This window comes from Pecten maximus, chromosome 6, assembly GCF_902652985.1.
Source record: "Pecten maximus chromosome 6, xPecMax1.1, whole genome shotgun sequence".
Classification (NCBI taxonomy): Eukaryota; Metazoa; Mollusca; class Bivalvia; order Pectinida; family Pectinidae; genus Pecten; species Pecten maximus.
Genome location: NC_047020.1, coordinates 4517482 through 4539788, shown reverse-complemented (window position 1 = coordinate 4539788; position 22307 = coordinate 4517482). Strand labels below are relative to the sequence as shown.

General features: G+C 30.6%; 1 protein-coding gene across 9 annotated transcripts in view; it reads right to left on the bottom strand.

Moving 5' to 3' along the window:
• Positions 1-1074: 1074 nt before the first annotated feature.
• The window catches only part of LOC117328786 (putative GPI-anchored protein pfl2), a 48375-nt gene continuing 27142 nt past the window's right edge, over positions 1075-22307 (bottom strand). Inside the window, exons 2-15 of one of the 9 annotated variants that reach the window (XM_033886325.1) lie at positions 20931-21123; positions 19287-19390; positions 18435-18566; positions 16738-16914; positions 16234-16349; positions 15861-15978; positions 15602-15610; positions 14679-14708; positions 13356-13382; positions 12204-12221; positions 10221-10388; positions 9813-9857; positions 9335-9361; positions 1075-2848 (exon numbers count right to left, since the gene is read on the bottom strand). In XM_033886325.1, the coding sequence (XP_033742216.1) occupies positions 2691-2848; positions 9335-9361; positions 9813-9857; positions 10221-10388; positions 12204-12221; positions 13356-13382; positions 14679-14708; positions 15602-15610; positions 15861-15978; positions 16234-16349; positions 16738-16914; positions 18435-18566; positions 19287-19390; positions 20931-21123 (1322 nt within the window). In that variant the 3' untranslated portion in view covers positions 1075-2690. The remainder of the gene's footprint in view (positions 2849-9334; positions 9362-9812; positions 9858-10220; positions 10389-12203; positions 12222-13355; positions 13383-14678; positions 14709-15601; positions 15611-15860; positions 15979-16233; positions 16350-16737; positions 16915-18434; positions 18567-19286; positions 19391-20930; positions 21124-22307) is intronic. The other 8 variants (XM_033886329.1, XM_033886328.1, XM_033886330.1 and 5 more) reach the window with 8 other exon arrangements.

Below are 22307 nucleotides of genomic sequence, written 5' to 3'. Positions count from 1 at the left end.
TTAATGAAACATGGGCCGTTCATAATTGGCCCATCACATTAATGAAACATGGACTGTTCATACACGGCCCTTCACATTAATGAACCATAAGCTGTTCATTCTTGGCCCACCACATTAATGAAACATGCACTGTTCCTACACGGTCCCTCACATTAATGAACCATTGATTACCTGTTCATACATGGCCCACAACATTAATGAACCATTGGCTGTTTATACACGGTCCCTCACATTAATGAACCATTGATTAACTGTTCATACTTGGCCCACAACATTAATGAACCATGTGCTGTTCATACTCGGCCGATCACATTAATGAACATGGACTGTTCTTACTTGGCCCATCACATTAATGATTCATGTGATGTTCTTACTTTGCCTATCACATTAATGAACCATGGGCTGTTCTTACTTGGTCTATCACATTAATGAACCATGGGTTGTTCATACTCGGCCAATCACATTTATGAATCAAGGACTGTTCATACTTGGCCCATCACATTAATTAACCATTGACTGTTCATACTAGGCCCATCACATTAATAAACCATGAATTGTTCATACTTGGCCCATCACATTAATGAACATGGACTGTTCATACTTGGCCCACACCATTAATGAACCATGGACTGTTCATACTTGGTCCATCACATTAATGAACCATTGACTGTTCATACTCGGCCCACAACATTAATGAACCATGGACTGTTCATACTTGGCCCCTCCCATTAATGAACCAATTCAATAAGTAATATTATATTATATCATATCATATAAATTTTTTTGGTTTTTCAAAGTTTGATTATGAAGTCATTCTACTGTCTGATCTTCACGAAGATCATATTCGAACATAACATTTATGACTACCTTCAAAATTGAAACATCTTCCTCTCAATCACAAAATACTGTATACCCAAGTAGGGTATATATAGACAGTTTCAATGTTTTTCAACACGCTCATCAAGCATAAAACGTAACAGCACTATCATATTACATATTCGGTGGTTTATTGTGGTTCTGAGAAACACGAAGACGCACGTGCTTCACTTTAAGAGATTGAACGTAAAGTTGACGTAAAGATCTATGATTTTATTTCGTTTTGAGCATTATAAACCAACAATTCGTGATTAAAAGCTAATGCATTAAAAACGGCGCGAAAGTTTTAGGCGCCAATTTACTGAATCCTTTACACTTATTTTTTTTTGTTCGGAATCCTATTTCGCGTTATCGAAATATTATTCCGTCTTTTCGAAACATTTTTTTCTTCTTTTTATCGAAGTATTATTCCTTTTTATGGAAATGTATCGTTAAAGTGATTTTCCAATGTTTCTTATTTGGAGAAAAATCCGTCCCGGTATTATTGAGACTAAGTGAACTAGGTGTAATGAATACCTACATGTTAGACATATATCCCATTCATTAATATCAATATACTTGTGGCTAAGGGAAATATAACAAACAAAGTTTATTAAAACAGACATGATATAATAAATTACATTTCATATCACAGGTGAAAGAATATCACAATAGTAATATAACCTTACGTATCACAGAAACAGGAGGTATGAATTAGTTTTAAAGTCTTTGACACAAAGTAACCACAACAACAGGGACGTCCGCCTTATTTCAAATCAAATATACTATTGTGCATTCTATCTCGTATATTGTTATTTGAATTTTCCGTCAAATGAAAAGTAGTTAACAATCCCCTATACACCTACGGGCATGGAATGTAACGTATACATACATAGAGGAATGTACAGGAAAGACATGTTCATAACATGTTGGATAAATAGCAGGTGTACGGATATACAATAACATCACACAAAAAGTCACCCGGTGATCAAACAGCACGTCTATATCTAGAATTATCAGCAATGATATGGCAAACATATGTCAGAACATATATGAAACAACGTCAGTAACCAAATGGCGTGGTGACCGAAGTTCGATTCTCCGATCGGACGAAGAAAGGTCACCTGCTCGACAATGTGCAGTTGAGTAGATACCATGGTTTCCGCTCTCAGGAGGTTACCTCCCGCGCGCACTTCCATCCTGGCCACCAATAGAGATTAGTACGAGTTGAACCAACACGTTTAATAAATAAAGTAGTTGATGTTGATGAACACTGCCCACTTCTGAAATGTGTTTTTTTAACCTTATTTCGCAACTTAAGGAGTTCGAGTTCATTGTTTTATTGATGTGAATACATTGTTTTGTGTGGCCCACACTCAAGCATGAACCCTTAAATCCTTAGTAAATCCAAGAAATCACATATGACAAGCGAGTGTATGTGGATATTGTCATCTACATCTCTTCCAAACAGTGAATACGTAGGAATATACATAAGCACATAAACTTAACTTTCTAGATATCACAGTATTTACGGAATTGGTAGTCATTCTCAACGTTAATGTACAGTTTGCCGTATATATTACCTGGACCATAAAGTCACACCTAACGATGTATATGATATAGTATATGAAGTATATGAGAAAAGGTCACTCATCAAACACAGAGTATTATATATGGTAAACACAATGCTTGAAATGACCGTCCGTCAGTTCACCTTCCAATATATATATATATATATGCCAAGATGTTATCACAGACCCAGGTCGACTGACGGCAGCGTGAATGAGAAATAAAGAAGTATCACAGACGTCTGCTTTTAAATGTTGGAAGTGAAATCAGCCATTGTTTGTGATTGGCGGAAGTGGATGTTTGTCTGGTTGTGTTACTGGTTCCGGGGCGGCAGGATGAATTGGTAAGGGAGTTAATCGGTTATCAGCATCCGGAGTACCAATCTCTAGGGCATCTCTAGGGGACATCGTCTCTATAACACATTCTGTAACACAAGTAATGCACAATATCATTATGTAACACAAAAATCGTAAAATGTCATTCTGGCGATTTATGATATGAAAATTATTTGATATACAGAATTATAGATAGCAAATGATTAACTCTGAAAAAACGTAATAAATGATTGTAATTATATATAACTGTTAAATATTAATACATTATATTGCAGACTATTTAAGGAAACCTATTCATCTGAAAATCATGAATACATGTTAGAGTTTACCATCAATAAAAGCAGGTCTATTTTCGGTGTTATTCTGTATGAGTTCACGACACACATAGCCATAGCAATCTTTACAAAATATAAACCAGGGGGAAAAGATATCGGTAATATCAGCAACAGTCTGGTCGGGTAAAATTAAACAGGGATGGGGTGAGTAGGGTATCAATTACATGTATCAGCACAGTCGTCTTATTGTAATGTAGGAAAGGTAATGGTATTAACATGTCTATTAATGTGGGTACCTGCTATATGCATCCTATCATCGATAACATTGAAATCCGTGATATAAAACAAACGGTTAAAGCTATGAGTTAAGTAATTAATATATGTCGACCATGATAAATGTTATCGACATAGGTCATTGATATCAATGGATGAGGACCGTTAAACTGAAGCAAGCTTTACCAAAATCATACAAAATAACGCCAGTAAATTATGGTATTATGGAGAGATGTATTATGTATGGTTGTATATTTAAGCGATGGTTGTTATCCTTGTCTGTTAAGTAATGATTATCTGGTCTTTTCAATTTGTTCAATGAATCCATTAAAAGATCAATCGCTGAATCGTGTATTGACAATAACGCTGATCGATGTTTATCAAAACTGACAAATTAAATTTAAGCATCTGGTACAATATTTTGACAGATGTCCATAAAATGATTCGACAATAGGTGACAACAATGGTGAAGCAGACAATGGAAATGAGTTTTGAAAAGAGAGTATCATACATTAAACAATAGAGGACCAGTGTAAACTCATAGTTCACTATACGAATAACTGATATAACAATCATGTACATCTAAAGCAAGTAACCCAAGCGATATTCAAAGGCCGGCACATCAAATGGTAAAAATCGCTAAATATAAGAAAAAAGAAATAAATCTAAACATAACCTTTAAAACCGGTGTAAAAATAAATATACATGTATAAAGGGTACTTGCAAAGCAACGTCAAAATCTCAATCCAATATATACTACTTACGTATACATGTACGTTAACGTTGGATGTTTAAAACCGTGAAAGGAAATGTCCTTCAAATGAATGTGGAAACATACTATAGACCGATGTATCGCTGTATCATTGATAGCAGTAACACTACACGTCATAATAACACTCGCTACCTATAGAATACTAAACACTTATTTGTGGATTAACCTTTAATGGAATGTTTTGTCCCTATAGTAACGGATTGTGTTCCTGATATCAGGCGATTTCGTAGTATTATCTCCAGAAACCTAATGGTTTCATTGCTGTGTGTAGAACAACAGCTAGAGATGTCAGTAAGTAGAGTAGTTTGAAGATGCTTTTAAAAGTTAACAACCATACAATGATATAGAGCTCTCTTAGTCAATACGACGAATCGTGAGTCCTTACCGCACCCGAAGTGTCGCTGCCTGCCCCCTATTTGACAAGTACTTGTTGAGTGTAGCTGAGACCACGGGTAAACACGACACGTCACTGTCGGACACATAATTACTATGCTTACTCATTAACAGTCACTCCCTATATTGATAAATCAAGTATTTGACTATTTTCTGTGACCTGCGAGTTTAATTGGACTTATGTACACATTGTGTTGTGTTGAGTTGGAATGTCTCTTTGTGACTTTGGCATATTGTACCCCATATATAGGTACCGTGTCATATGATGTATATATTGATTGTTAACTTACGTTTGCCTCTTCAATCGATCAATACGATACTATTTCACAGTTGTTAATGAAATAAATGTTTTAAATAAAAGTCTCTTTGTATTCATAATATATAGCAAAATAAAGATAAGCTTTACAAACGGAATCAATTTCGCGGATGGTTTGAACGAAAAGACTTTGGTAGGGCCTAGTTATAGGTTACACGAACATGTTATTTTGGTTTGGGTACAACACAGCAATTCCCTCGGTATGAGATGTATATAATGAGAATGTTTGAACTGATTTCTGGCATGTAATCATACTTACAAATATCAAATCCCATGGGTATGAAATAAAACGAAATATACAGCCTTTAGGTTGATTGGCTAAATGATATTCGATCTTTAAACAAATTTGAATGTAATCATGGAATCCTTATGTCCTCGATTTTAACTAAAGATCCTTAACTTTCTAAAACATTACAGAACCCAAACAATTGTTTTGTTCTATCTTAGCACATTATTTTTTTCAGGACTTACTTTTGAACTATATTAATAGAAATATGGACAATTTTGGAAAACTGTTATAATGTATATTATATGATGCTTAGCATTATGATATAAATGTAAAACTGTTATAATGTATATTATATGATGCTTAGCATTATGATATAAAGGTAAAACTGTTATAATGTATATTATATGATGCTTAACGTTATGATATAAATGTAAAACTGTTATAATGTATATTATATGATGCTTAACATTATGATATAAAGGTAAAACTGTTATAATGTATATTATATGATGCTTAACATTATGATATAAAGGTAAAACTGTTATAATGTATATTATATGATGCTTAACATTATGATATAAAGGTAAAACTGTTATAATGTATATTATATGATGCTTAACATTATGATATCAAGGTAAAACTGTTATAATGTATATTATATGATGCTTAACATTATGATATAAAGGTAAAACTGTTATAATGTATATTATATGATGCTTAACATTATGATATAAAGGTAAAACTGTTATAATGTATATTATATGATGCTTAACATTATGATATAAAGGTAAAACTGTTATAATGTATATTATATGATGCTTAACATTATGATATAAAGGTAAAACTGTTATAATGTATATTATATGATGCTTAGCATTATGATATAAATGTAAAACTGTTATAATGTATATTATATGATGCTTAGCATTATGATATAAATGTAAAACTGTTATAATGTATATTATATGATGCTTAACATTATGATATAAAGGTAAAACTGTTATAATGTATATTATATGATGCTTAGCATTATGATATAAATGTAAAACTGTTATAATGTATATTATATGATGCTTAGCATTATGATATAAATGTAAAACTGTTATAATGTATATTATATGATGCTTAACATTATGATATAAAGGTAAAACTGTTATAATGTATATTATATGATGCTTAACATTATGATATAAATGTAAAACTGTTATAATGTATATTATATGATGCTTAACATTATGATATAAATGTAAAACTGTTATAATGTATATTATATGATGCTTAACATTATGATATAAATGTAAAACTGTTATAATGTATATTATATGATGCTTAGCATTATGATATAAATGTAAAACTGTTATAATGTATATTATATGATGCTTAGCATTATGATATAAATGTAAAACTGTTATAATGTATATTATATGATGCTTAACATTATGATATAAAGGTAAAACTGTTATAATGTATATTATATGATGCTTAGCATTATGATATAAATGTAAAACTGTTATAATGTATATTATATGATGCTTAGCATTATGATATAAATGTAAAACTGTTATAATGTATATTATATGATGCTTAACATTATGATATAAAGGTAAAACTGTTATAATGTATATTATATGATGCTTAACATTATGATATAAATGTAAAACTGTTATAATGTATATTATATGATGCTTAACATTATGATATAAAGGTAAAACTGTTATAATGTATATTATATGATGCTTAACATTATGATATAAATGTAAAACTGTTATAATGTATATTATATGATGCTTAACATTATGATATAAATGTAAAACTGTTATAATGTATATTATATGATGCTTAACATTATGATATAAATGTAAAACTGTTATAATGTATATTATATGATGCTTAGCATTATGATATAAATGTAAAACTGTTATAATGTATATTATATGATGCTTAGCATTATGATATAAATGTAAAACTGTTATAATGTTTATTATATGATGCTTAACATTATGATATAAAGGTAAAACTGTTATAATGTATATTATATGATGCTTAGCATTATGATATAAATGTAAAACTGTTATAATGTATATTATATGATGCTTAGCATTATGATATAAATGTAAAACTGTTATAATGTATATTATATGATGCTTAACATTATGATATAAAGGTAAAACTGTTATAATGTATATTATATGATGCTTAACATTATGATATAAATGTAAAACTGTTATAATGTATATTATATGATGCTTAACATTATGATATAAAGGTAAAACTGTTATAATGTATATTATATGATGCTTAGCATTATGATATAAAGGTAAAACTGTTATAATGTATATTATATGATGCTTAACATTATGATATAAATGTAAAACTGTTATAATGTATATTATATGATGCTTAACATTATGATATAAAGGTAAAACTGTTATAATGTATATTATATGATGCTTAACATTATGATATAAATGTAAAACTGTTATAATGTATATTATATGATGCTTAACATTATGATATAAAGGTAAAACTGTTATAATGTATATTATATGATGCTTAACATTATGATATAAATGTAAAACTGTTATAATGTATATTATATGATGCTTAACATTATGATATAAAGGTAAAACTGTTATAATGTATATTATATGATGCTTAACATTATGATATAAAGGTAAAACTGTTATAATGTATATTATATGATGCTTAACATTATGATATAAATGTAAAACTGTTATAATGTATATTATATGATGCTTAGCATTATGATATAAATGTAAAACTGTTATAATGTATATTATATGATGCTTAACATTATGATATAAAGGTAAAACTGTTATAATGTATATTATATGATGCTTAACATTATGATATAAAGGTAAAACTGTTATAATGTATATTATATGATGCTTAACATTATGATATAAATGTAAAACTGTTATAATGTATATTATATGATGCTTAACATTATGATATAAATGTAAAACTGTTATAATGTATATTATATGATGCTTAGCATTATGATATAAAGGTAAAACTGTTATAATGTATATTATATGATGCTTAACATTATGATATAAATGTAAAACTGTTATAATGTATATTATATGATGCTTAGCATTATGATATAAATGTAAAACTGTTATAATGTATATTATATGATGCTTAACATTATGATATAAATGTAAAACTGTTATAATGTATATTATATGATGCTTAACATTATGATATAAATGTAAAACAACCATAATATTGATGTTTACTACTCTGATATTTATATATATATATATATACTATAAAACAAAGCATTGTACTGTCCTACCATGATGCTATGGTTCATTTCAGAAGTGGTACCAGAAAAGTTTCAGAAACTAAGACTATAAGACGCAAATTGAATATATCATATGAAATACCTTATTTGTTAGTTATACAATTAGTTTGAAATCAGATAAAGTGAATTATTTCTAAACTGTTATCAGTGATAAAGTTCCCTGAAGGAGCATTGTATATTGATAAAAGTTGTGTATATGTATGATAGAGATATCGGTAGATATCCATGACTATCTAGTAGTGTATACGTATAACACACATTAGCACAATTATGTTGTTAATTCTGCGGTAGATATTCATGGCAATATAGTAATATTTACTAATAACACACAGCAAAACATGAAATTAATATATCCCATATCCCATACATAACGAAATGTACATTGTAATAAAATGTATGCATGCAGATTTTAAACTAAAATGTAGCTATGATGATGAAAAACTAACGGAAGTGACATCAGACGATAACGTGGTTTATTATGTTAATAAACAACATCATGCATTGAGCTAGTCTATCCCTATCTGACTGACAGGTCCTCTATATTAAACATCGCTTCTGATGATTTTCAGAAAACATTAAGTTAAAGACCAAAATCATCGCTTAATTTTTACGTATTAAAATCTGCTGAGTGTTGTTTTCTCATTAACTAATTTATTGTTAATTATTCCTTGAATGCTAATATAATTTAGCATACGTAAAAAGCTGCAGGCTAAATTTGAAGCAATATGACATCCACATTGTAACATTTTGGATTTTGTGTATGTACAAAACATCTTTTTTAACATTCCCGTGATGGGATTTGTTGGTGTCACAATCGTATTCAATAATGTGGAAAACAATGTTTTGTCTGTGAATAAGTATTGTTTTTTTTAATCAAACAACATGCATTTCATTTTCACGGTTAAAGCAGCTAATACATGCACAGAGCATATTATGACAGGCAGGAACTGATAAAATACAGACTTTCTACTTTATATATGGGTTACCTCCGTTAATGGGCGGTAAATATTTCCCTGAAAAAATATGCACGACAGTTTGTACCTTATGTTTCCCTGAGGTTGAAATGAATTGTATATACCAATTTTATATGTAATAATATGATGATAAATAAGTTCATATTAATGTTACAAAATACATCTTTAGAGTTATGAATATCACGGATTAGCAATTTCTTAACATGGATTTTATTTATATAATTGTGGTTCATATAGCACATCATCCAGTAGCTTTATTTGATTAGAAAATAAGATGTACCAACGCATTAACCATGAATTTTTCTTTTCAATTAATCTTCACATACATAAATCAGATATTTAGTCACCTGTCAATTTGAAATTACATGCATCTTCATACGTCCTACAATTAGATATCACATAATCATGCCTATTTGACTTATGTGCCTGGATATTCTAAACCGATCCACAAACAAATATCATGTGAGTCATGCATTAGCGGTGATCTTACCTGGGAATCTTCGAATATCAAAAATGTCTTTTCGAAAAACACGAACTAGATACACACAAGGAATGAATGTTTATATAAAGCTGTATAAGGTTTATAATGAAAATGATGAAACATATAGGATTGAAGAATATGTAAAGGAAAGAACCAGAAGATGGAAATAGAATAAGAAACGCGTTTTAAGTGCTGAGAGACATAGTATTACGGTGCCTTAACCTATGCACAACAATAATAAAATATAACTCGTGTTTTATTTGAGGTTATTAAGGAAATTGAAAGAGAAATGTTTGATTAGATTAAGAGATATTTTGTCACAGCAAAACATCACCACAAGTCTATAACGGGGGATTGACATCATGTATAACAGAGGACTTATCAATGAAACGCTAAAACCAGAATGAAGGGCTTTACCTTGAGGAGGCATCTGCTTCTTCTCCTCGTCCTGTACAACGTTTTTCTTTTTCTTCAGTTTAAGGCAGATGATGATAACTCCGATTATAATGAGGATGAAAAGCAACCCACCGATGGCCGCTCCAATAAAGAGTCCAATACTACCACTGCTGGTTTCCTCACTGGTTGCTGAAGAATAGAACAGACCGGAATGTTATCAGGAGGCACAATTATAACCAACACGGTATTGGACAGGTTCTTTGAGATAGGGTTAATTATTTCAAAAACCAATACAATACTATTATAGTAACATTTGATGAGACTTAACGTATCCTGGCACTAATCTATACATCATGGTAAGGCAAAGAGCAAATATATTCCTGAAAAAAAAGGTTATCCATAAACATTGCTACAAACATTGTAATAGATTTCGATGGAGCACAAATGTTTATTTTTGTTTATAGGAAAATTAATCTTAAATGTTAAACTTAAAATATAATATTCAAGCAGTTTCTGTGTAATTTTAAAAATCTATTTCCCAAGTTGAATAAAACAAAACATGACTCAATCCGTTTTAAATCGTCACTTTACAGCAAGCGGCCGTGGGACAGCAGTAATCGCCAGCCTATGCTTTAATTATGTCGTACCTCACAACATCAACATGAAGTAAAAGGAGATCTGATACAAATTCCTCTCTTACTGAAAACTTGACTTGTGACAGCTTATTCTATTCATTGATAAATATCCAGTTAATTTTGTTTTGTTTTCACACGTATTTTCGAAAAAATTACGCTTGGAGATAATCACACTTAGATTTAAATAGTATTAATGATTCCTCGATGGACCTTTGGAAGTATGACAAACATGAAACAGTTGGAGGATAAAGCAATCGAGCAAACTTGATGTGGTAGTGTCGAAGCTTGTCCTCGACGAGAAAAATCGAAAGGAAAAGGTAATGATAAATCGTGTACACCGACAGGAGGGAATGCATAGTAAGCAAGATAAAAGTAAAATTGACAATTGGTCTGGATACGAAGTCTGAATACAACACAGACAGGAAATAAACAAAATGGGCGAATTATACCGAGGGGAATATAAACGAAATGGGCAAATATAACGATGGGAATATAAACGAAATGGGCGTATATTATAGCGATTGGAATATAAACGAAATGGGCGAATATTATAACGAGGGGAATATAAACGAAATGGGCGAATATTATAACGAGAGGAATATAAACGAAATGGGCGAATATTATAACGAGGGGAATATAAACGAAATTGGTGTATATTATAGCGATTGGAATATAAACGAAATGGGCGAATATTATAACGAGGGGAATATAAACGAAATGGGCGAATATTATAACGAGAGGAATATAAACGAAATGGGAAAATATAACGATGGGAATATAAACGAAATTGGTGAATATTATAACGAGGGGAATATAAACGAAATGGGCGAATATTATAACGAGAGGAATATAAACGAAATGGGCGAATATTATAACGATGGGAATATAAACGAAATTGGTGAATATTATAACGAGGAGAATACAAAAAAATATGGGCGAATATTATATAGAGGGACTTCAAACTAAATAGGTGAATATTATATCGAGTGGAATATAAACAAAATGGGCGAATATTATATCGAGTGGAATAACAGCAAAATGGGCGAATATTATATCGAAGGGATATAAACGCAGAATGGAATCTTGTTGATCTAAAAATGACAATGGTAAGCAGCATCAGTATCATATCAGCTCAGGTAAGGTGTGACAATAGAAACGATATCAAATGTAACCATATATTTTGGAAAATATTAAATAAGATTTATTCATCTCTAGAATAATAATAAGTCAGCAGACAGGAAATAAAGCTAAACATAGCATTGTGGGTCGTCATTGCTACGACAATGTGTTTCTAACGACAATGCCTCACAGTGACGCCTGTTTTCAGACAAAAGCGAACAACATATTTTTGTGGGAATTGTTCATTTACCGCCAGTTGTTGTAGTTGCTGTAAAATGACAAATGTTTTATATGAATGAGTAAAAACCAACAATGTATTGTCCGTAGGTAATGTAATCATCCAAAAAACTTTCTTAGACGGAAAACAGTACTTAAACGTATGTCATACTCTATGATGAATTGTTGATGTTGATATCTATGTAGCTAATTAAGATTTAATTCAAATTAGTTGATAATAAACTCATAATACAAATGGTAATAGTATTTACAGCAAAAAACATTTACACTTGTTTCACACAATGTCACTTTAATTACAAATACCATTATTACATTATTAATGTCATATGACTATGAAAGCAATTGTTTTCTCTCTGATTACCAAAACAACATTTTGGATTGCTTGAGTTTCCTAACCGTTTAGACGTATTATTCTTTTAAACGCTATCACACCTTTATCTACAACAGTTAGGCTACAAGACAGTATCTCTAAAGGAGGTGCTACGAGTATCAGTCTACACTGACATAATTGAAATAAAGTTTCCACATATATCGATATGGCTTTAGTATATTTGGTTGTTAGTAATTAACTAATATTAATGATAATTAATAATCTACTTATTTGAAGTTTTATGTACCGCTTCATCAAAGCAATAGAGCTATCTCAAAGCGGTTTACATATTATTATCTGTTGTTATATGATCTTTAGCAACCAATAAATATCTTACTCAACTCCCTGAGGAACATACAGCAGGAGCTGTCATTTCGGCACTAGTGGCTTACACACGACATTTCTTACATTGCCCTACCATGTAATCATTTATAGTTGAGTCGACTGGTACACAACATATTATAATAGTTTTGTTCACGAATACAATACAGTGCCCGTGCCGGGACTCGAACGAGCGACTAGACCACCGAGCCTCCGAATATTATTCCAATCAATTATGAATAATATAATGCATATTTGAAAATGGTTGGATTGTATTCAGGCATGACAATGTAACACTGTTTATGTCTTTCTTTAAACACTTCACGGTGGCAGGTAAACACTTATTTGGTTAAACTGTAAAAAGGAATAGGTAAATAGAAGGAATATATAAACATAAGATAAATAAAAGGTAATGTCAGGAGAACTGGAGAAACTGGGATCCTAGTCCCAACACATCTAATAATAAACAGTTACCCGATGTTGTCGTTATCGTAGTAATCGCTGTGAAACAATAAATGATATATCGTAAACAAACATTACCACAAACAATAGGTATGACAGTTTCCGGTAGTTACTCTGTCGATTGTCTACCATATCCGGTGTCACTTCTCTGTTACCTTTATATCTAGCTTTTATTTACATACTCTCAACGTTCTCAATTACAGTTATACAAAACCTTCCTTAAAACGAAATCTTCTTCTGAAAAGAACCAACATATTTATTGCAATTGCGAGTTTCTTCTAAAACTCCATAACGCTGTAAAATAGTTTGATTTCTATCAGATACAACTATAATCTCGCTCCAGTTTCTATAACAGTTGGGGAACACTGTATATTCCTCCGATATACCAAATACATTATTTCACTTAGAATCTTACATCACCTAAGATGGTACATCGCAATAGTATATTTTGTAAATCGTCTGGAATGTTTCATCTTTCGATACACAAAACTTGGACATTATGCATTCAAACAATAATTATCATCATATTGAATCCGAGAAGAGTACATACCGTACATTCATTTGTACTCTTGAGGCTTATTTGTTTCTTATTAAAAAGTTTCATAAAATGTTTATTCGAAATAAATAGGTTCCATGATATTACAATTACCATCACATAAGCAGGAGGGATATCGGGGAGAGTAGTTGGTGAGGTGGGGTGAGGGAGATGCACATCTTATAACAATATATAAACATAGTGAATGTGGCACAGCATTAAAATGAACGTGTGTGTAGAAAATAAAGTGTAAATAATAAACAACTGTGTCCAAATATGAAAGTATGACGAAACATAACAAGATTTGATAATGGATATTGGAGATCAGATCTGATAAATCATTGTTAGCTGAAGATTATTGATCAATTTAAGGAGAGTGCACATACATTTATATTCATATTTACATTTATGATGACCGTTCGATAAAAAAGCAACATAAATGGCACTTAAAACGACATCATAATATCGTAGAAATAGTAAAGCATAAGCAAGTGTTACAAAAATAACCCAAACCAGATAATTAATCAAAAACAGGCAATTAAGACTTACTTTCGATTTAAGCAATTATTAAGCAATATTGTAAAAGCACTGGTTGGTGTAGATGGGATCTGGACGTGACAGTAGTAGATGGGATCTGTACGTGACAGTACCTTTTCTGCATGCACATAGATTGAGGATATATGTGATATTGGGATAACGATAATGACACACACAGCTTTGGTAATGTTAAGAAATAAAGAACATGCATTAAACAAGCCCCAGCAGAATTAGAATCAAACCAAACAATAAATATTTCCTACATGTAGTCGTTGCACTGGTCGTGGTGAATGCTGTGAAATAGGAAAAATATAACTAGTCAAAATATCCACGAAGTGGCTGACTTTTATTATAAGTTAGTCAACCATATATATACATATTGTTTAATATTTAGGGAAGTGTAACAGACTGCTGTCTATATAACAGCATACGTAACAACACGATTTCACACTTCTATATACAGTATACATAACAACACGATCTCACACTTCTATATACCAGTATATATAACAACACGATCTCACACTTCTATATACCAGTATACATAACAACACGATCTCACACTTCTATATACAGTATATATAACAACACGATCTCACACTTCTATATACCAGTATACGTAACAACACGATCTCACACTTCTATATACAGTATATATAACAACACGACCTCACACTTCTATATACCAGTATACATAACAACACGATCTCACACTTCTATATACCAGTATATATAACAACACGATCACACACTTCTATATACCAGTATATATAACAACACAATCTCACACTTCTATATACAGTATATATAACAACACGATCTCACACTTCTATATACCAGTATATATAACAACACGATCTCACACTTCTATATACAGTATACATAACAACACGATCTCACACTTCTATATACAGTATATATAACAACACGATCTCACACTTCTATATACCAGTATACATAACAACACGATCTCACACTTCTATATACCAGTATACGTAACAACATAGCAGTATACATTTTTATACATGGGTTTCAAATAAAAACGCAGATTCAATAATCATCTGCTCTTTTTTAGTTCAAAAGGGTCCTTATTCTTAAAAAACTATGAAATAATCCATGATATGACGTTATCTATTTGACATATTCTATTAATAAGTAAGCTATATAATTGTCAAAATTTACTTACGGCATGGTTCTGTTGATCCAAACGAGGAAGGCACATGAAAAGGTAAAATGTAAGATAGATTTAAGGACAATATTCTACGGTTGATTATAATATATAAATGAACTACATGTTAAGAGAAATAAAAAGCCTTTTCAAGACTCCGAAAAAGTAAGATAATTATTATCTGATTCATAACTTTTCCTTTTATTTGATTTGTTGCATACATGCTCTATTTCCATGTGTAGCACGCGAGCCGACAATAGAGACAATCGGTACCTACCATAAGGTGTCAGCAATGCCGTCATTCCACCAGAGGGGACAGTCGACGGAGTGCCCGACGTGCTACAGCTACCGTGGTCAAGGCTTAATTGGACATTGGATCCAGAAGCCTCAGAAATCTTTCAAAAAATATTAATGTATCAAGTGTTGTTTTATTGTCACTTAAGGTAATAATGTGCTCATTAAAATTATTGTATGCTACATTTTAAAAAATATAGTTTAGGATGTATAACTGTCATATACGACTGTTTTTAAAGAAGAAAATGAACAAATTAAACCAACATAAAGTCGTAGAAAGACAGGCAATTAACGTGTGAAAGTGTTGAATCTATTTGACAAACATACAGCTTCAATATGACATATGATCGACATACCAAGCATGTAAATCTGTAGGTAGTTGATTGGTCAGTCGTGGTGTCTGCGTTGACCAGAGTAACATAGGTATACGATCCGCTCACTACTGAATATACATTGTACAGAGTACCACCACCTGTGGGGACAGAAAATCGCTATGAATTCACTTCTCTCAAAATACATGTGGAATATGTGGATTATTGACTTCTCTCATAGATCTTAGCTATTTAGAAATGTTTCGAAAATATCTTATCAAGTCTCCCACTGCTTTCTATGATTTGTTTTATCTTCTTAACGTTCCCTTTAAGGTTTCAAATATTTGGATGATTCAATCACCGATTGATCGTAGTGAGGTAAAACAGATGCAAAATGAACTTATATTCTACATTATTCGGCATATACTGTATAAAGTCATATATTTATATGTAAAGATGCAATTATATATTTTGAAAATTCCTTTGCCTATCTGTTGAGGGTTTGTAATCGTAACAGCATATTTTACAAAACAAATTATAAGGTCTTACTTGAAAATGCCATTACTGTCGAGCACTGTGTGTAGTTGAAGGCAGTAATTGTTCTGTCAGCGCAGTTATCCCATACACTTCCGGTTCCGCACAGTGAACTAGACCCGTCATTAGCGGTGTATTCATACGTCCCTAGCAGGAGAGTCGGGAAGTATTGGCCTACACTGCTGATATAACCTGGTCGGTAACAAACAGAATATATATACATCATAAATTGTTCTTATATCAACTAAAATAGAAACAGACTATATATACATAATAAATTATTCTTATATCAATTAAAATAAAAATCAGAAAATATACATCATAAATTCTTCTTATATCAATAGAAATAGAAACAGAATATATATACGTCATAAGTTCTTATATCAATAAAAATAGAAACAGAATATTTGTACATCATAAATTCTTCTTATATCAATAGAAATAGAAACAGAATATATATACATCAGAAGTTCTTATATCAATAAAAATAGAAACAGAATATTTGTACATCATAAATTCTTCGTATATCAATAGAAATAGAAACAGAATATATATACATCAGAAGTTCTTATATCAATAGAAATAGAAACAGAATATTAATACATAATAAATTCTTCTTATATCAATAGAAATAGAAACAGAATATATATACGTCATAAGTTCTTATATCAATAAAAATAGAAACAGTATATTTGTACATCATAAATTCTTCTTATATCAATAGAAATAGAAACAGAATATATATACATCATAAGTTCTTATATCAATAAAAATAGAAACAGAATATATATACATCATAAGTTCTTATATCAATAAAAATAGAAACAGTATATTTGTACATCATAAATTCTTCTTATATCAATAGAAATAGAAACAGAATATATATACATCATAAGTTCTTATATCAATAAAAATAGAAACAGAATATATATACATCATAAGTTCTTATATCAATAAAAATAGAAACAGAATATTTATACATCATAAGTTCTTATATCAATAAAAATAGAAACAGAATATATATACATCATAAGTTCTTATATCAATAAAAATAGAAACAGAATATATATACATCATAAGTTCTTATATCAATAAAAATAGAAACAGAATATATATACATCATAAGTTCTTATATCAATAAAAATAGAAACAGAATATATATACATCATAAGTTCTTATATCAATAAAAATAGAAACAGAATATATATACATCATAAGTTCTTATATCAATAAAAATTGAAACAGAATATATATACATCATAAGTTCTTATATCAATAAAAATAGAATGTTTAGAAATAAGCAACAGCTGAGAACGAAAGAAAGATACGCAGAAGTAAGAAATACAATCGACCAACTAAAAAAGAATGGAAAATTGAACTTGACACAGTAGAGGAAGCAAAGATACGAACTTGAAAGAAGGATTGGGGTACGTTTATTTTGGCTATTTTGGATGAATTTAAGCAAATTGAAGAAAGGTGAAATGAAGGGATATAAAGTATATGGACGCCATCTATTGAATATCGTTTCATTTTGCTTTACATGTATATCATGGCTACGAGAAATAATGCAAGTAGAAATTATACACTATTGTATATCGAAATAACACAGTAAAGCGAATACTTTTAGTCAGTTTTGATATGAGTTTAAATAAAGAACAAAAGAGTATACAAGGACTACTTGAGCAGATATATTGTATATTCCTTATAATTACTTTGTTTGACTAGGGCATGGTATTCGGCTGTCGAAGGTCCACTACTTGGGGAACAGTACTTGCTGGCTGCCCCCATTGTGATTGCCGAGTCCTCTATAAACACACGGAAATTCCCCGCATTTGTCTCCTGATCTACAAATAAAAACCATATTACGAATGTATAATAAATATCTTACTGAACTGCAGGCAAAACATAAACATGGCGGTTTTGTTTATTTTAGTCACATCTCCTGTGGCAATGTCTTACGTTTCAACTTAATCTATCTTGATATATTAGTATCCAGATCTAGGTATCAATGGTAGTTCACGTTGTTTTAGTCACAGCTCCGGCATGTCATATATAATGTTTGATATTTAAGATCAATACCTTGGTTAGTATATAGGGTTTGGCACTGATAAAACGAACAGTACGGAATCTCCGTTTCAGTACTGTATTACCGTTACCTTCTAGCATTTTACACTGTCACTGCTCTTTAATGGATTAAAATAATTGAATATTACTTTTGTCCTTTCATGTATTTATAGAAAAAGGGAAACAGGTTTGAACTTTAATGTTACATTTTAATCTGGTATCTTCGTTAACGATGAGTATCAAATTATATGTCTGATTTTAAAACGGTTTCTGAATATCTATTGACATATATATAGCTTAATCAATACTGCAGTTTTAGACACTTGTCTGTAGGTAATATATAGCTGAAAAAGGATTTCCGTTAAAGACACTTACTTCAGTTAGAGATACTTACTTGCCCACAGGTAATGAACAACTGAATAAGTACTGCTGTTATAGACACTTACTTGTCTGTAGGTAATATATATATTTAAATATGTATCACAGTACTGACCACTTACTTGCCCGTAGGTAATATATAGCTGAATAAGTACTGACTGAAGTCCATGCCATACATATATATGCGTTCTGTGGCGCTCCGAACAAATTCACCGTCTGGTCACCTCTACAATGATTTAGATTTATTATTAACCAACAACTGTATTCCCGAAAGTAGCAATAATACCACACCGGAGGGTGACATCATCACTTCATAGCACAGATGAGTAGAAAGTATAACGATACCATTAGGAAAAGCAAACAATATATCCGTAAGACAGTTTACCTGTTTTAAAGTACATTTCAGCAGATATTGACAGCAAACTATTTGTCAGAAAATGTCAGTTGATATTGGATAGTTTAGTAAAGCAATATGTAAATTAATATTGGATTGTACAGTATAGCAATATGTAAGTTAATATTGGATTGTATATTATAGCAATATGTAAGTTAATATATTGGATTGTACAGTATAGCAATATGTAAGTTAATATTGGATTGTACAGTATAGCAATAAGTAAGTTAATATTGGATTGTACAGTATAGCAATATGTAAGTTAATATTGGATTGTACAGTATAGCAATATGTAAGTTAATATTGGATTGTACAGTATAGCAATATGTAAGTTAATATTGGATTGTACAGTATAGCAATATGTAAGTTAATATATTGGATTGTACAGTATAACAACATGTAAGTTAATATATTGGATTGTACAGTATAACAATATGTAAGTTAATATATTGGATTGTACAGTATAGCAATATGTAAGTTAATATATTGGATTGTACAGTATAGCAATATGTAAGTTAATATATTGGATTGTACAGTATAGCAATATGTAAGTTAATATTGGATTGTACAGTATAGCAATATGTAAGTTAATATTGGACAGTCGACTTTAACCATATGTCAGTTATAATAGTGGATAGTACAGTATATCCATATTTCTGTTTCAGTTTGGAAATTCATTGATACCTTATTAACTCTTTACGTTATACTATTTGTTTTTAAGAAACTAAACCTGCCAATTTCTGTATTGATAAAATACCCAAGGCAATCTTCACAAAGCATCATTTCAATGGCAAAAAACACCAAAATATTTTGACACCATATCAAACAGTTTGATTTTAAAATATAATGTCAATATTTTATATAATTTCATCATTTCAAGAAAGATTTCAAAGTTGTATTTAACATTTTCATCTATGCGTACATATATTAAGGTATACACATAATGAATAACAGGGTTTTTGTTTCTCAATGTTTTGCTCTCAATACAATTGGTGTTACAATAATGATATGACATTGATAATAGGTGTATTGATTTGTATTCCAATATGAAGCATTCTATGTTTGGTAACGTCGGTTCTGTGACGATATATTTTGTCAGTTGAAATTGTAAAGTAGAAAAAAAATCTTATTATACTGGGCATGGTTTAAAGGCAGAACATCTATATAGTTATATAAAATATAAACCGAAATCTTAACGAAACCGTAATTCTAAATCAAATTGATAAAAAGCACACTACGAACACAAATAAAGATTTGTATGGAGACATTTACAAATATAGAAGGAGAATACGACTAGGTGGTCTGAATGGTAAGTGTCTCCTGTCTGAAACTAATTGGAGGATTGATATTTGACTACAGAATGGAGCCTTACTTGAACACGATGTAATTGTTGGTGGTATCCTCGAGGACACATGTCCAGCTGGTCACTGTGGATGAGTATGCCGTAACTGACCAGCCTGATACTGTTATCGCGGAACCTGACCAGGTCATAGCAAACGTGCCATCAAACTGACTGTCGTACCAGTTTCCCGACCATTCCGAGGACGGTTGTGTGCAGGTGCTCTCTGACGAAATATAAAGGCATAAATAACACGTACATTATGTTAATGAACGGATCTTCTAACGATATGTTATAGAGGAAGATCTACTGATGATATGTTATAGAGGAAGATCTACTGATGTTATGTTATAGAGGAAGATCTACTGATGTTATGTTATAGACGAAGATCTACTGATGTTATGTTATAGATGAAGATCTACTGATGTTATGTTATAGATGAAGATCTACTGATGTTATGTTATAGATGAAGATCTACTGATGTTATGTTATAGATGAAGATCTACTGATGTTATGTTATAGACGAAGATCTACTGATGTTATGTTATAGAGGAAGATCTACTGATGTTATGTTATAGAGGAAGATCTACTGATGTTATGTTATAGAGGAAGATCTACTGACGTTATGTTATAGATGACGATCTACTGATGTTATGTTATAGAGGAAGATCTACTGATGTTATGTTATAGTCGAAGATCTACTGACGTTATGTTATAGAGGAAGATCTACTGATGTTATGTTATAGAGGAAGATCTACTGATGTTATGTTATAGATGAAGATCTACTGATGTTATGTTATAGAGGAAGATCTACTGATGTTATGTTATAGATGAAGATCTACAAATGTTATGTTATAGAGGAAGATCTACTGATGTTATGTTATAGATGAAGATCTACACATGTTATGTTATAGATGAAGATCTACACATGTTATGTTATAGATGAAGATCTACACATGTTATGTTATAGATGAAGATCTACACATGTTATGTTATAGATGAAGATCTACACATGTTATGTTATAGATGAAGATCTACACATGTTATGTTATAGATGAAGATCTACACATGTTATGTTATAGATGAAGATCTACACATGTTATGTTATAGATGAAGATCTACACATGTTATGTTATAGATGAAGATCTACACATGTTATGTTATAGATGAAGATCTACACATGTTATGTTATAGATGAAGATCTACACATGTTATGTTATAGATGAAGATCTACACATGTTATGTTATAGATGAAGATCTACACATGTTATGTTATAGATGAAGATCTACACATGTTATGTTATAGATGAAGATCTACACATGTTATGTTATAGATGAAGATCTACACATGTTATGTTATAGATGAAGATCTACACATGTTATGTTATAGATGAAGATCTACACATGTTA